Genomic DNA, 15,902 nt, shown 5'->3' with positions numbered 1-15,902 from the left:
GGAACCAATCAGTTTCTCACCAGATTCTCAGAGAACCTGCCTGGCCTCTGTCTGTCCCGCCTGGCCAGGTAGGGACAGCTGCCTGACCTCCCTGAGATAGACAGGTGTTTTCTTGTCTTTTTTTTTTTTGTCTTTTTCATTTTTATCGGTACCAGGGATCGAACTCACGACCGCCTGCTTGCCGGGTAGGTACTCATGCCGCTGAGCTAAATCCCCAGCCCGGTGTTCTCTGTCTTAAGGGTGTGCAATGGGAACTGGCCCTGGTGGTGCAGGCCTGTAATCCCAGCACCGTGGGAGCCTGAGCCAGGAGAACTGCAAATTCAAATCCAGCCCAGGCAACTTAGTAACTTAGTAGAAGCTGTCTCAAAATACAAACTAAAAAAGGACTGGGGCCTTACCTCAGTGTAAAGGCTGGGGTTCAATCCTCAGTCTCATTAAAAAAAAAAAAAATGGGGGTGGTACATTAAGGGCCCTGGATGTCAATGGGTACCTAAGGCACAGATAAGGCCCTGCAGTCTGGGAGCTGGAGGAAGCTGGTATCACAAGTCACACTGACACACCAGGCTGGTTACCGTGGGGGGAAGAGGATGGTGTGCAGGCATGCACGAGGGGCACAGGGAACAACTGGACCACACACCCAGGAAGAAGGGCAGCTTCCTTCCCACTCAGTCCAAAACCTGAGCTCCAGGGGGCTTCAAATGACACCTAGCAAAGCTGTGAAATTCCTGGCTGAACTCAACAACATTCCTTCCCCCTCTGCCACAGGGCTCAGCAGGATGGGAGCCTGGCAAGGACAACTACAAAGGACTGGGCAGGTTGCAGACGTGCCCGATGTGCTGTGAGGGGCTCACAGATTAGGCTCACACTCCCGCAGACGCTCCAGCACCCCCACCCAGGCAGCTCCTTTCTTACACAAGCAGTGGAGACTTACCGGTCAGGATGTGGGCGAAGGCATAGCGGCGAGTGATCTTCAGGGCTGGGTGCTTGGGCCCGAAGACATCCAGGAGGAATGCGGAGAGGCTACACAGGATGCCCAGGAAGCAGAAGGCAGCAATGACCCGCAGGAGCAGCACTGTCTGGGGGTTCATGCAGAAATCTGGGGTGGGAGGAATGAGGAACAACCAAAGCTCAGAGCCCCAGCTGACAGCCTGGTGCGGGCTGGCTGTGCCTAGAGATCCAGTCCCTCTGCCGCCACCGTCCTCACCATCCGGGTGAGGGCCAGGTGGTCCTCAGAGGGGTGTGTGCAACCACCGGCACACCAGCAGAGGGAATCTGGGGTCGCTCCTCCCACGCACCTCCTGTCCTCCTCTTTCAACCAGAGGAGTCTGTGCTCAAGCTCCCGCTCCTTGTCTGCCAGGCTCCCAGCCATTCTCCAAGATGCTGACCATCACTCGGTCTGCACGTTAACCCATTCTGCCACAGGACATTCAGGGTGCCGGGGAAACCCCGCTGACTCCCGAGCAGAGACCCCTGGGCCAGTGAAGGCCAGCGGCCAACCAGTGTCCGTCCTCAGCTTCCTCAGTTCACCCATTCCCTTCCTGTTCCCCAGAGAAAGTGAAGACACTGCACTGAGTAAGAAGCCAAACACAGAAGGATGAACACTGCCTGACTCCACCTGGTCGAGATACCAGAAGCGTCAAAGTGACAGAGACAGTCAGCGGAATGGCTTTACCGCATCATTACCATGGTGTTATTTCTATGTGTGCAGAATTTCAGTTGGAGTGATGGGAAAATTCTGGAAGCACACTGGTGATGGTTGTACAATGATGTGAACATAATTAATGACATCAAGCTGGACACTTCATATGGTATTTTTTTTAAAGTTTTTTGACACAGGGTTTTTCTGTACAGTTTAGGCTGGCCTTAAACTCACTATGTAGCCCAGGCTGGCCTCAAACTTGGGGCAATCTTCCTGCCTCAGCCTCCCAAGTCCTAGAATTACAGGCATTCACCACCATACATGGCTTATCATGGCAAACTCTATGTCACTATGTTTTACTATAGTAAAAAAATGAATAAACAAAAGTAAAGAAAGAGAAAAAAAAAGTTGAAGCCGTGTAGACAAATGTGTAACTACAAGAAGGCATTTAACAAGTTAAGGTGCTGGTGCTGGGTTGTGGGGTACACCATTTGCTGAGCATGTATCTAAAGGCTAGGGGGTATCTCAGTGAGAAGGCCCTGGGTTCAATTTCCAGTGCCACCAAAACAAAACACAAATTCTGCAGGCAGCTGCTGGCTAGGCCAACGGCTCCTGTGCCTCCATCTGGTTCCAGGTCACCCGGTGGGCTGCCCTCAGAGCTATCCGTCTAGATCTCCTCTGCTGGCCATCTGCTCGAGGGCTGAGCACCCAGCCTGCGTGAGTCCTGCCAGCAGCTGGCACTGGAACAGCAGGCATGGAAGCCCATGGCATCAGCAAGTCCCATCAGCAAAAACTCTGTGAGCAGAGGCCATCGATACCAGGACACTGTAAAAGCAGGCAGCCTCATATGGCACATGGTAGGGATGGGGCAGGGTCTATTCGATCCGGAATCACTGCTGGAGGCAAGATGCAAGGGCTGGCAGCACGGCAGCCCTGCAGCAGCCATGTCAGATGCCACCCACACCACTCAGCATGGCCTGACACTCTGAACACAGAGAGACTACATTGCATTGTGTTTCTCTGGCCGGATGCTGTGTACTGGATGTCCATTTTCTTCTCTCTGTCTCTCTCTCTCTCTGTCTCTCTCAAAGACAGGGTCTCATTATGCCATTCAGGCTCCCCTTGAACCTACTATGTAACCCAGGCTGATCTTCAGCTTGCACTGATCCTCCTGCCTCAGCCTCCCAAGTGCTAGGATTACAGGCATGTGCCACCACATCTAGCCATTTTCTTATTCTTAAAAAAGTGCCCCTGTTATATACATTCCCATATAAAGTGCCCCTGTTATATACATTTCACAACACATTTATTTTAATAATAAGAAAGCTGGGCTGTGGTGGTGCACTTGGGAGGCTGAGGCAGGAAGATCGGTGCAAGTTGAAGACCAACTGGGGCTACATAGTGGGCAAGGCTAGCCTGAATTACAGTGAGACCCGGTCTCAAAACAACAACAACAGCATCAAGGGAGACGTGCACCTGATGGCAGGCTTCTCAGAGGACTCCCCAAGGGCACAGGTCCTTGGCAGAGCCTCACACACCGCTGCAGGAGCAGCCCCTGCAGAGATGGGCCAAGTGCTGGTCCTTGCTGCGACATGAGGGATTCATCACACAGCTCAGCTGCGGATTCAGAGGTCCTGGGAAGCGAAGTGACTTCCTGCAGGTCACACAGTGAACCCAAGCCCTGCATTATGCTGCGTGGACTCGCAGGGCAGCAGCCAGTCACTTTCCCTCTCCTGATGGAGACAATCAATCATGCTTAAAGGAGGTGCAGGTGCGCGCAGGGTTAGAGCTAACAGGAATGCTGGCAGCACCGGCTGCAGAGTCTGCAGCTGCTAAGCTAGCAGGCAGACCAGCTGGAGGCATGAAATCTCCAAAACAAAAACCAAAAAAAAAAGCCAAGAAAAACAAAAGAGGCTTGGGTCATTCAGCAACAGGAAGCCTCACACGGGGACTTTCTGGGCAAGACCTGCTGGGGGTGGCGGTCAGGACTCTGCAGCCCTGCAGCCTCACAGTCCAGCTTGGGAAGTACCCAGGACATCAGAAAGGCTTTGGACCTGGCACCAACTCCTAGGCTACACGGGCTCTGGGTTACCCTGAGTGGTCACCTGCCCACCCTCAGCCTGCACCTCAGGGATCACTGCAAGCAGCAGCTCCTGCCCCATGGGCCATGGGTTCAGGATCTGCTGCCGCCGCTCCACCGCCATGGAAGGGAAGCCACCTGGGCTGTTACTCCCTGCTAGTAAGCAGCTATTTCAACTGGGCCACAGTCCCCCGCCCTGGTGCATTTTTCCTTTGGCTTTATTTTTTTGAGACAGGGTCTTTCTAGGTGACCCAGGCTGGCCTTGAAATTGCAGCAATCCTCCTGCCCCAGCCTCCCCAGGCTAGAATTACAGGCATGTGCCACCACACTTAGCTGGACCTTTCCTTCTTACACTGAGACTCTCTGACAGCAGAGGTGGCACCTGCTAAAGCCAGACTGAGGGTCCACCCCACCAGGGTGACAATGTGGTTCTGAGAAGGGTCTTTTGACCCAACACACAAACAGGTTTTGTTTTGCTGCCCGTGGTGACGCATGCTCCTAATCCCAGCACTTGGCAGGCTGAGGCAGACAAATCGCTAAGTTTAAGGCCACCTGAGCTACATGTGGAGACTGTTACAAACCAACAAACCACCATCACCAAAATCCAGATTTTGTTTCAACTCCCTTTTTTTTTTTGTTGGTACCGGGGATCGAACTAACGACCACAAGCTTGGAAGGCAGGTGCTTATGCTGCTGAGCTAAATCCCCAGCCTTCAACTCCCTTTCCCCAGAACCAAGCTGGGAATAAGCCCTCAGGTTAGTGGAAAAGCTGAAAATGTGATTGTCCTTTTGGACGATGCTACTGGCTACCCTGAATTTGCTCCACGTCTTGGGTGGACTGTCACTAGGGGATCTCAGACAGGCTGTCATCCCAGACACGTGGGCCACCACCTCAGCATCTTTTTCTCTTCCCTTCAAGGCATCACTCTGGTAGGGAGGGCTCCCTAGGGAGGACTGGTAGAGAGAGACACAAGTCCCAGGGTCACACAAGGCTGGCTTTATTTGTGGGAGACAAGGCACACAGAACAAGGCTCCAACTTTAAATCCAAAACAGTGCTTCAAGCCACAGCACTCAGGACTCAGGGCAGAACCCGGCGACTCAGACCCCACAGTTGTGCCCTGCCTCCTCACTGGGGTAAACACTGCCTGACTGTCCCCAGAGTCACCAGGAAGAGGCAGCTGCCGTGTAACAGGAGTGGAGGAACTGACTTTGCCCAAGGTCGAGGTGAGTCACCAGCTGGATTTGTTTTGCAGGCCTGGGCTCTTCCTGTCCACCTGCCTGTCATCCTCTGATCCCCACCTTACCTGCGTGGGCTGCAGGCCCCTCCCTGCCACTCATTTCCCGAGCACTGCCCCAGTCCCCTCTAGTGCTGCCCTGCCTGCCCAACCCCTCCTTACTGTGCCATTTTTGGCTTGCAGGCGGCACTGTGAGGAAGTTCAGTAACAGGGGCCTCTTGTGCCCAGCTGTGCTACCCCACAGAAAGCAACGGTGCCTGCCGATTTACTTGAGGACAGGGCTCGTAGGAACTGCCATCGGCCACCACCCGGCCCTTCCTGGCAGGCTCTTGGGCTTCCTTGGTCTACCATCGGTGATTCACTTGGACCTCAAATCCGAGCTTCCTCATCCTGGTACGAGGGTTCTTGAGGCTGCTGGCAGAGATGCCTTTTGTTGGCCACCCAGGGAGGCAGAAAGGATTCTGGGCACCTCTTCCCAGGACCACTAAATGTCTGGACCCGAGTCCAGACTGAAGAGCAGTACAAGTGTTATACTAAGATGCTAAAAATTAAAATAATTGATTAAAAGATAATTAACAAAAATAGTTACTTAAAAAGATAGTTTTAGTAATATTGTCATTCTGTACTGAGCTCATTACCCTAGTAACCAAGCAACAACCACATAGTTATAAATTAACTGACCGCTTTCTTTCTGCTGTTCTGTAATGTATCATCCCCTCCACCTTAGTGACCTGTGTGCTATGTCAACTTTTGTTCCCCTTGTAAGAGATAAATGATGCTGTGTCAACCATTGTTCCCTTGATGAGAGACAAATGTTCCTGGAATTGGCAGACCAAGGGCTATGAATTGGCTAACCACCCACTATGAAATGCCTCTGACCTCAAGCAAAGGGGAACAAAGGCCCACCTTATTTCTGTTTCTCATCACTATGTACTTAATGATCAATGAGCTAATCATAAATGAACTGTAAAAATCAGTCAAATCTCTAACTCAGTTGCACAGCTTTGCAAATTCCATTTGCACTGTGTCGCTGGGCCAGCTAAAATAAAAGCGCTTCTTTTAAAAAGACATCTTGCCCCGTTTGTCATCTTGGGGTCTTGCCTCGTTTTTCACCATGGGGCCTAGTTTTTTGAGTGGAGTACAACATTTGGGGGCTCGTCCGGGATTACATGGGGACCCCTCCCCACATTTTTTCACCGATTGATCGGCTTGAAACATCTGTAAGTATTTGGATCTTTTGTTCTTTGTAATTTGAGTGCGCACCTTTGAAGTTGTAGAGAGCTTGGCTGACTCCTTCTGCACCGGAGCAGGATGCCCTCTGGGACAGGGCTTCTAGCCCATTTGTGATTTGGGATTTTTTTTATCCATTTAGTTTTGTGCTTGGTATATTTTTACAGTAGAGCCATTTGTTCATTTGAATCTGTTACCTCAGTACTAACATTTAGATTTCTTTTTTCTTTTAAACTACTGTTGCAGGTTCCATGTGGCTTATTGGACTTAAGGGTCATAATGAAAATTTATTTCCCTTTAGGTCGCCGAACCATGGACAGAAAATCCTTTGTTTGTGTCTTTAATGTTGGTCTTGTCTTTTGTGGCACCTTGTTTAATGTTTTAGTTCTCAACTGATTATGTACAACCTTGGCATGCCTTTAAAAGTATTTTTCTGGTTAAAATGTAAATATGTAACAATACATATATATTTACACACACACACACATATATATATGTTTATGGTTTTTAAAATCATATTGGCTTTACCAATTAAAGCCAGGTCATACTGTTATTGAGCCAGTTTAAAAAGTTACAGTTTTTAAAGTGTAACATTTTAAGGTGGTAAAAAGACATAAAATGATTTAATATAGACTACTAAAAAAGTCACTTCAAGGATTTTGTTAAAAGTTTTAATGTTGTCTAAAAAGCTAGAAAAAAGGTAATTGGTAATAAACAGAAACAGAAAAATAGAAAAACAAATGTGTTCAGAATTTGACAGTATTTGATCAATAAACCTTTACTGCAAAATGTTTCCATTAAAATGAGACTATATTCTAAAAAGGGGAGGACAAACTGGAGTGCTTTGTCATCCCAAGTTTATATAATGGTAAAAAGTCAGTGTTGACCATATATAAAATATATTTGCCTATGAAAATAAAAATTAAAAAGGACTGTAATTCTCAGTCCCATCTGGACTAGAAGCCATCAGCGTTCAGAATTACTGGACTCCTCTTCCTCACCCCTCTTTTTTCTAAGGACCCTCAGGGCCTTATTTCTCTTTTGGAATTTGTCTTCGCCATTCATCACCCCACTTGAGATGACTGCCAGCAGATTTTGCAGGTTTTGTTTACAGTGAGAGAGAGAGAGAGAGAGAGAGAGAGAGAGAGAGAGAGAGAAAACCATTCATGTTGTGGGATAAAAAGCAGTGTGCATTCCAAATAAAAACCTGTCCTCTGATCCTGAATGCCAGAACCTTGTTTTCCCTTTGTCCCGCCCCGATCGGACAACCAGAGGTAAGAAGGCTCTCATTCAGTATCGCCAGTTGTTCTCAGAAGCCTTTAAGGGCTGCCAGAAAACCCACCAATTTGTCCAAGGTAGCAGAGGTGAGACAATTAGATGATGAGTCTCCCTCGGGGTTTCTGGAGAGATTGCTAGAGGCCTATTACATTTGTACACCTGTAGATCTGGTAGCACCTAAAAAGGCAAGGGCCATTAATAATACCTTTGTAACTGTGGGCACCTGATATTAAGCAAAAATTGCAAAGGCTTGAGAGATTTGAAGAAATGCCCCTCAGTTAGTTATTAGAGTTTGCTTAGAACTGACTCTTTCCTCCCAGCTAGTGCAAGCCATTCAACAGATTCCAGTTCCTGTGACTAAAAAGCAAATATGAGAATTTCTAGGAGCCATAAGATATTGCCTGCTTTAGATTACAGACTCACGAGACCAGGCTTTTCAGCAATTAAAATCAGCCTTAACAGAAACTCCAGTTCTGGCTCTGTCAAAGTTGCAAAAACCTCTTTCCCTCTATGTTGATAAAAAACAAGGGATAGCAAAAGGAGTACTGACCCAGAGTTTAGGACCATGGCAAAGGCCTATTGCCTATCTTTCCAAGAGACTTGATAATGTGACAGCCCAATGGCTGCCTTGCCTGCAGATGATTGCCTCGGTGGCCCTCCTGGTGAAAATGGCCCAAAAGGTGACATTTGGACAAAAACTTTTAATTGTCTCCTCTCATTCACTGGAGACTCTCATCAAAGCTTCACCTGATGGATGGCTGCCTAACTCCCGAGTCATGCACTATCAGTCATTACTTCTGGATCTGACTACCATCAGTTTCAAGGGGACAGTGTCTTTAAACCCAGATACTCAGCTGCCTGATGATGACCCCTCCTTGCCTCTCTGATCATCTCATGGGGCTTTGACCAGACTTGGACAGATGAGCCACTGTCCGGAGTTCCATCATTTTTCTCTGATAGAAGCAGTCACATCTATCAAGGTAAGCAGGTCGTGGGAGCCACTGTCACAGACTCTCAGATTCTATGGGAACAAACCTTGGAGCCAAAAACATCAGCCCAATGGGCTGAACTCATTGCCCTCACTGAGGCCCTCAAGTTGTCAGACTGATAGCAGATATGCATTTGCTACTGCCCATGTTCATGGGGCCATTTATCAGGAATGAGGTTCAGTGACTTAAGGGGGCCAAAAGATAAAAATGCTCCCCAAGTTTTAAATTTGTTAGCTGTCATTTAGATGCCAAGGAATATGGCTACTAAATAATCTAACAGACGCAGCTACCCAAAAAACAGCCACAAAATCAGTGGGAATTGAGACAATCCCGGCATTGCTACTGATTCCACCCACTCTGTCAGAGCCCTTTTACACTCAAAAAGACTTAACATTTGGCAACTCAGCTCCAAGCAAAGTCTGATACCCCTGGGGGCTGGTACCAACTGCCTGATAATCGAGTCCTCTTCCGTGAGGCCTTGAGATGAAACTCATCCAACAAGCTCATCAGTCCACTCACATGGGAGGATCAAAACTCGCTGCTCTTTTTGAGATCATTTCTTTATCTTTCAGTTATCGAAGCTTACTCAGTCTGTGAGCCTTAGAGGCCCGCAGTGCCAGTTGATAAACCCTAAGCAACCACAACAAATGGAAACCACTTGGTATCGTGGGACTATGCCTGAAAAACATTGAGAAATAGAGTTCACAAAAATAAAAAAGCCTGGACTTTAAGGGAATGAGTACTGGTAGATAGCTTTTCCTACTAAGTCTTGAGTCAGCCCTGATAGCAGTTTCCCCAATTTGGCCTCCCTTTATCCATGGGGTCTGACAATGGCCCGGCTTTTATAGCCCAGATAACTCAAAAACTAACCCAAGCTTTGCAGATTGATTGAAAACTCCATTGTGCTTACCGGCCTTAAAGTTCAGGACAAGTAAAAAGGATAAACCAGACTTTAAAAATGGTAATAACTATTTGGCATTAAAGATGGCATTAAAAACTGGTGAGAACTGGGTGAGTCTCCTTCCTTTTGCCCTCTTGCGTGCGCAATGTACCCCCTATGTTGCAATTGTTTCCCCTTTAAAGTTCTATGTGGGAGACTTCCTCCTCTTATTCCTAGGATTTCTGAGAAAAAAAAATTAGCTGATCTGGCTAATCAAGATCTTGTTAAGTTCCTGCAGGCCCTTCAGCTAGCTCTGACTTCCATCCACCAGTTATTCCGAGAACAACCACCTCTGCTACAACCCATCCTGAGGATGAACGTCCTGCCGTGAAACCTAGGACACTACTCATCAAGAGACATCACCGTGAGTCTCTCAAACCATGGTGAGAAGACCCTTACACCGTGGTTCTCAGCACTCTGACTGCCGTCGAAGTTACGAAAAAGCCTGCCTGGATTCATCATTGCCACTTCAGCCAGTTCTGGCCTCTGACAGTGATCAACCTACAGATAAGTGAACTGTTGTTCCCTCCAAGGATTCTTTAAAGCTTAAGTTGCCAAATGTATCTGATAATCTTGTTCTTAGGTGTTATTCCTCATGAATACCCCAAGGACATACCTTGTAACCCACTGTTTAAAACTTAAAATTACTATTTCACTAGTAAATTATTGGTAGCCAATGCTACTGTCTATGAGATAATTAAGATAGATTTATGTTCCCTATTAGATAACATCCCAGCAAAAATTAAACAAAAAAATGTTGGGTTTGCATGCCATGCTGCCTGATTGGTTGCTAATGGAGACTTACAGGGACTTATGTATTCAAAAGAAATTACAGTCCACTGGCTGGTATCTTTGCCCCCAAAACCAACAGCCAGCCTCTGATCATAGGTGTTCACAGTCGGTAGAGACGAAATATTTTTGTAGACATTGAGGTTGTAAATTTGTATATCCTTGACAAAAAAATAAAGGGGGTAGTTACCTTTTTCCTCACTCTGGAGACCCAATCTTCTGTTCTCCTCCACTAGACTTCCTACTCCTGAGACCTTTTTGCCCTTTGCGATTTCTGTGCCATTTCTAGCCCCTTCTTGCCTCTGGACATTGCTTATGGCAAATCAACTTTTAAATTCCTGTACAGATGACACCTTTTGTTGGTGGGATACTAAGGCCCTGCTCAGACTGGACAATGTACAGGGTGCTCAGGAACCTGTGTTTACTCTGCCTCCTACTCCTTGCACACTTCCCCTTATGCTGCACTGTGTAATCCTACCTCTTTGGCTTTGATTTATACTTTTTCCTATCCTGCTAGTCAACACCTTGTTGCTCCCAATGGAGCCTGGTTTGCCTGTACTTCTAATATAATTCCTTGTTCCATGCATCACCTGTTCACCCAGTGCCCTGAGCTTTACACATTAGTCCATATCTTTCCCCAAGTGTATTGGTACTCTAGAGATAATGGTAGGAGTCACTTGTTCCCTAGCTTTGACTTAAAGAGTCCAGTAAAAACAAACAAACAAAAAAATCCTGTATTATTACCTGTATTACTAAAAATTGAGATAACAAGGTCAATAGGTTTAAGAGTGTCCAGCCTAATAGTCAAAAGACCAAAATTATAGACACGTACACTCACTGACCAAGATTTAGCAGCCCTTAGTGACTCTGCCTCCAAATTAGACGATTCTTTAAGTTCACTGACCGAGATGGTTTTACAAAACCGGCGGGGTCTAGATCTCCTGTTCCTAAAGGAAGGAGGCCTCTGTCTGGCATTAGGAAAAAATTGTTGTTTGTATGCCAATCATTTTAGGGTTATCAGACATGATAATAATATGGCCAGCCTTAAAAGGCGGCTACAGGAACGAGAACAAGCCAGATAAGCTAAACAGAATTGGTTTAATGATGGTTTTCTCTATCTCCCTGGTTGACAATGTTAATCATAGCAGCCTCCAGACCTCTGTTAATCTTACTTACTTGTTTAACAATTGGACCTTGCATTATAAATAGATTAGTAAATTATGTCAAAGACCAGGTTCAAACAATAAAACTCATGGTTTTAAGGACACAAATTTATGAACAAATACCACTGCTTAAAAATTCCATGAGCCAATGATTTGGATCACTGACAAAAATCAGCGGGGAATGTTATACTAAGATGCTAAAAATTAAAATAATTGATTAAAAGATAATTAACAAAAATAGTTACTTAAAAAGATAGTTATTAGTAATATTGTCATTCTATACTGAGCTCATTACCCTAGTAACCAAGCACCAACCACATAGTTATAAATTAACTGACCGCGTCTTTCTGCTGTTCTGTAATGTGTCATCCCCTCCACCTTAGTGGCCTGTGTGCTATGTCAACTTTTGTTCCCCTTGTAAGAGATAAATGATGCTGTGTCAACCATTGTTCCCTTTATGAGAGACAAATGTTCCTGGAATTGGCAGACCAAGGGCTATGAATTGGCTAACTACCCACTATGAAATGCCTCTGACCTCAAGCAAAGGGGAACAAAGGCCCACCTTATTTCTGTTTCTCATCACTATGTACTTAATGTCAATGAGCTAATCATAAATAAACTATAAAAATCAGTCAAAACTCAGCTTTGCAAATTCCATCTGCACTGTGTTGCTGGGCCAGCTAAAATAAAAGCGCTTCTTTTAAAAAGACGTCTTACCCCGTTTGTCATCTTGGGGTCTTGCCCTGTTTTTCACCATGGGGCCTTGTTTTTTGAGTGGAGTACAACACGAGAAGCAGGCAGCCTCTGGAAAGTGGAAGAATTCTGGGCAGAATCTTCCGTGCTGATCTGCATTTGCTAACCTCCAAAAGCTCTGTGAGTGATGGTGAGAGGATGAATGATTTCGTTTGCCTCAGGACTACCCACCAAGGCACTGTGGGGTAAGAAGCACAGCTTGTGACAAAAATTCAACTAGAGGTAAAAGGCAGGGGCAGGAGGATCTCAAGTTCAAGCCCAGCCCAGGCAACTTAGCAGTCACTAAGGTGGGAATACAGCAGGCTTAGCAAGACTTTGTCCCCAAAAGTAGTTTCTTAAAGGACTGAGGACGTAGTTCAGTGAGAAGGTCCTGGATTCTACCCACTACTCTAGCAGGGCACACAAAAGAAGAAAAAAGGTAGGGAAATGGGCCACTCTGACCAAAAGAAAAGGAAACACAGAGAGCAGTGGGGTGTATTATCGAGAGTGTGGACCTTGAAGTCAAAGCCACTCAGGCTGCTGTGTGTCCTTAAGTAGATTGCCCAACCTCCCTGAGCCAAGATCTCCATGAGAAACTGCACTCAGGCAGGTGCTAAGAGATGGCACCTGTCACCTGCTGGGACCCACAAGCTCTGTTCTCCCTCTTGAAGATCTGTGAGCACCAAGCCTATGCCCCCAGCTCTGCTACCTCTGGAAATGGGGAATGCACAAGGCTTCCAGGTCACAACTGCTGGTCCCAGAAGGTCACACCGTCACACAGGATACCACAAGAGTGAAGGCCCAGTAGGACCAAAAGACCAGGTACAGAGAGACAGGAGAGGGGAACCAATGGGGATCTACTGATTCATTGGTTCTTACCATAGCTCCCGAGGGACCACTGCCAACTCTCCTAGTAACAGGCACCAAATGTTCCCAACTTGCAATGGCCAGGGAGACAGCCAGGACAAGCGAACAGAAATGGTACCTGGGTTAAGATTTCCCAGCAGTAGCCAGACACGGGGGCACATGCTTGTAATCCCAGCACTCTGGGAGGCTGAGGCAGGAGGATCACAAGTTCAAGTCCAGTCTGGGCAATTTAGCAATTTAGAGACCCTGTCTCAAAGTGAAAATATAAAAAAGGGCCGCAGATACAGCTCAGTGCAAAGGCCCTGGGTCAGTCCCCTGGTACTGCATCATCACCAACGCTCTCTAAACACAGAACAAATGGAATATAAGGGTTGAGGTAACAGAGGTTTTGTTGTTGTTGTTGTTGTTGTTTTTAGGTACCAGGGATCAAACTCACAACCTGGAGCTTGCAAAGCAGGCACTTATGCCACTGAGCTAAATCCGCAGCCCTGAGGTAACTCGTTTTACAAAAGACAGAATCTGGGCTGAGTCCTTTCTCAGAAAGGGCAAACACACATATGAACAAAGGAGAAGGTGCACCAACATTTTTATTTCCACACGCCTTTGACAAGGAAGCACACCACACAACAATCTCACGAGATTACTCTTTACTGCTGAGTTAAAACAGGATAGAAACCATAATTAAGAAAGAACCATTTGATATCTGCATCAGTAAACGGGCGCCAGTCTCAGCTATGACCCTGTCTGGTAGGCAGCCGTGGGGAAAGCGCTTTACTTTTCAGGGCCACAGTTTCCTGAGTAAGGAAGTGGGGTCTGATAGCCTTCTCTCCGTCTTGAGACTTCCATGAACCCTCTACCCCAGGAGAGAGCTGCAGAGGACCCGGCTAGCTCACTCCTGGTTTGCATGTGACACTCAGCTCCTGAAACATCGAAATACGGTGGGAGCAAGTGCAAAAGGCCTGGCAGAAGAGCAGGAAGCTGGCAGCTGTGTGTCCAAGAGGCAGTCCAAGAGGTAATGTGCTGAGGGAAGAACCATCCGCACCCACTTCATCCTGAAGTCCTCTGTACCATGGGCTATGTGCCCAGCAAAAGGCCACCAGGTGGACAACTTCAGTTTGCAAAAGCCAACTGCACCATGGGCATCAGGAGTGTGAATTTGGAAACAAACCAGAAGTCCTCATACTGTTCTCTACAAAACCATCCCAAAGGCCTCTGAAACCCAAGCGAGAAGCAAACCATGGAGAGAAGGTTCAACAACAATAGACCACAGGCTAAGGTTTCTCGGCCCAGACCTGCAAAGTGGTACTGAGTCATCGTGCACAAGTAGCTGTGCCCTTCTCACCAGATCCCCGGGTCTGAACCCTTCAAGAAGCAACATGTGGATTCCTGGTGGGAATCTAGCAGGGCTCTGATGGGTGGGGCCGCAGACACCTGGAATGCATCACTGCCAGAGACACCGGAGGCAATAGGAAGAACTTTAGGAATGGTTCAAAAGATCTTGGAGTGCCAAACTGCTCTTACTAAAGACTGTCTGGGGGACTATTGATTGTTTTTAGGTTCAAAACCAGACAGTGCAGTCCTGCTCTCACCAGAGCCTGTACCCTCACTACTGGTGACAGGAAGTAGGTGAGCTGGGGGCTCCCAGGGACAGGCTAGCTCCTGCTGTCAACGACAGTGACTTCGGTTGACCTAAAACGCTACATCCCCTTTCTCTAATAAAAGTCCAATGACCCTAGAATTCTACAACATCCTCTAAAAGCTATTTGTATTAAAATTTCGTTTTCTTCCATCAGTCAGGCAGCCCCAGAGCAGCTTGCTGTATCCCAAAGGTCCCTTAGGAGAGGATGGCGATAGTGACCCCTTATCTTCTCCCTAAACAAGGCAGGCAGAATCCGAAAATAGCAGCAGACAGGATTAACATGGCTGTGAGAAGTAGGTGCTTAGCTGAATAACATCAGAATTAATGAGGAGCTGGACCCCAAACAGAGCCACCTGGTGGGCATGAAGCAGGACAGGGGCTGTCTGCTTCAACCAAAGGCCCTTAAGCTTTGCTTCAGCCAGTCCCCCACGCCGGACGGCCCCTCAGGCCCGGAGGACAGGAGCCCAGCGCTCTCACCTTTCAGCAGGTCCGGGTGCACGTAGCCCAGCACGTCGGAGACCCCCAGCTCCTGGCGGGAACAGGTGCCTCCGTGTAGGTGTAACCAGGCGGGCTCGGCGAGGGCAGTGCATAGCGCCGTGATGGACAGGGCCCCGGGCAGGGCCGAGGCCAGGCTACGCTCGGGCTGCTTGGGCAGAGCGCTGCCTCCGGGGCTCCTCCGCCGGCGCCCGCCGGGCAGCCCTGCGCCTCCAGGGGCGTACATGTCCCGGGCCGCCCGCCGTCACTGTACGGTCGCTGCGGGTCGCCTGCCTGTCCCGAGAAGGAAAGCAATGCCCTGGGTGCCGGAAAGGGGCTGTCAAGGCCGGCAGCGGAGGATGACCGGTGGGACCCAGAGCTGAGCAGAGACCGGAGGACTGCGGGAATTAGGGGGCGGGGACCGGGGCTCAGAATTAGGGGTGCGGGACAAGGACCGGCGATGGGGGAGAAGTGGAGTATGTGCAGACCAGATGGGGGGTCGCGGAGATATTGGGGATCGGCCACTGGGGGAGGGGAGAACCTGAACCTGGAGTCTTGGCCAGAGGGTGACGAAGGGCGGAGGACCAGGCTGGGCCGCAGGGATCCGGGACCAAAGATCTAAGACCCGTACTCTGGGGTGCGACCTGCGGCAAAAAAGACCCTCAAACTCCGCCCCTGCTCCTCACCACTCAGCAGGCCTCAGGGCCGGGATGGCGCCGCTCCGCCCCGTCACGGGCTTCTCAGTTGCCCGGGGCTGAGCGATCCCAGGCCCCAATTCCGCAACGCCCAGACCGACCCGGACAGATGTACTTCCGGCTTCCTCCTCCTCTGCCTCCGCCTCCTCCG

At 48.3% G+C, this 15,902-nt stretch overlaps 2 protein-coding genes across 6 annotated transcripts in view; one reads left to right on the top strand and one right to left on the bottom strand.

The window, feature by feature from the left end:
- The window catches only part of LOC134471364 (uncharacterized), an 18,202-nt gene extending 17,254 nt beyond the window's left edge, over nt 1-948 (top strand). Inside the window, exon 3 of the mRNA XM_063229949.1 lies at nt 766-948. Within this exon, the coding sequence (XP_063086019.1) occupies nt 766-858 (93 nt within the window). The 3' untranslated portion in view covers nt 859-948. The remainder of the gene's footprint in view (nt 1-765) is intronic.
- Tmem127 (transmembrane protein 127) overlaps nt 1-15,902 on the bottom strand; it is an 18,200-nt gene extending 2,298 nt beyond the window's left edge. For 2 of the 5 annotated variants that reach the window (XR_010040790.1, XM_013154284.3), the window contains exons 1-3: nt 15,743-15,902; nt 15,060-15,350; nt 932-1,096 (exon numbers count right to left, since the gene is read on the bottom strand). Coding sequence is in view for 4 of the 5 variants with exons in the window: in XM_013154284.3 (XP_013009738.2) it covers nt 932-1,096; nt 15,060-15,303 (409 nt within the window). In the remaining variant the exon portion in view is untranslated. Of the gene's footprint in view, nt 1-931; nt 1,097-15,059; nt 15,351-15,597 lie in introns of all 5 variants that reach the window. The other 3 variants (XM_063229945.1, XM_063229946.1, XM_063229944.1) reach the window with 3 other exon arrangements.

Source organism: Cavia porcellus, unplaced genomic scaffold, assembly GCF_034190915.1.
Source record: "Cavia porcellus strain 051 isolate PalLab524CR breed Dunkin Hartley unplaced genomic scaffold, mCavPor4.1 scaffold_18, whole genome shotgun sequence".
In the NCBI taxonomy this organism is placed as follows: Eukaryota; Metazoa; Chordata; class Mammalia; order Rodentia; family Caviidae; genus Cavia; species Cavia porcellus.
The sequence above is the reverse complement of the archived record's forward strand: the minus strand, read 5'-3'. Positions and strand labels throughout refer to the sequence as shown.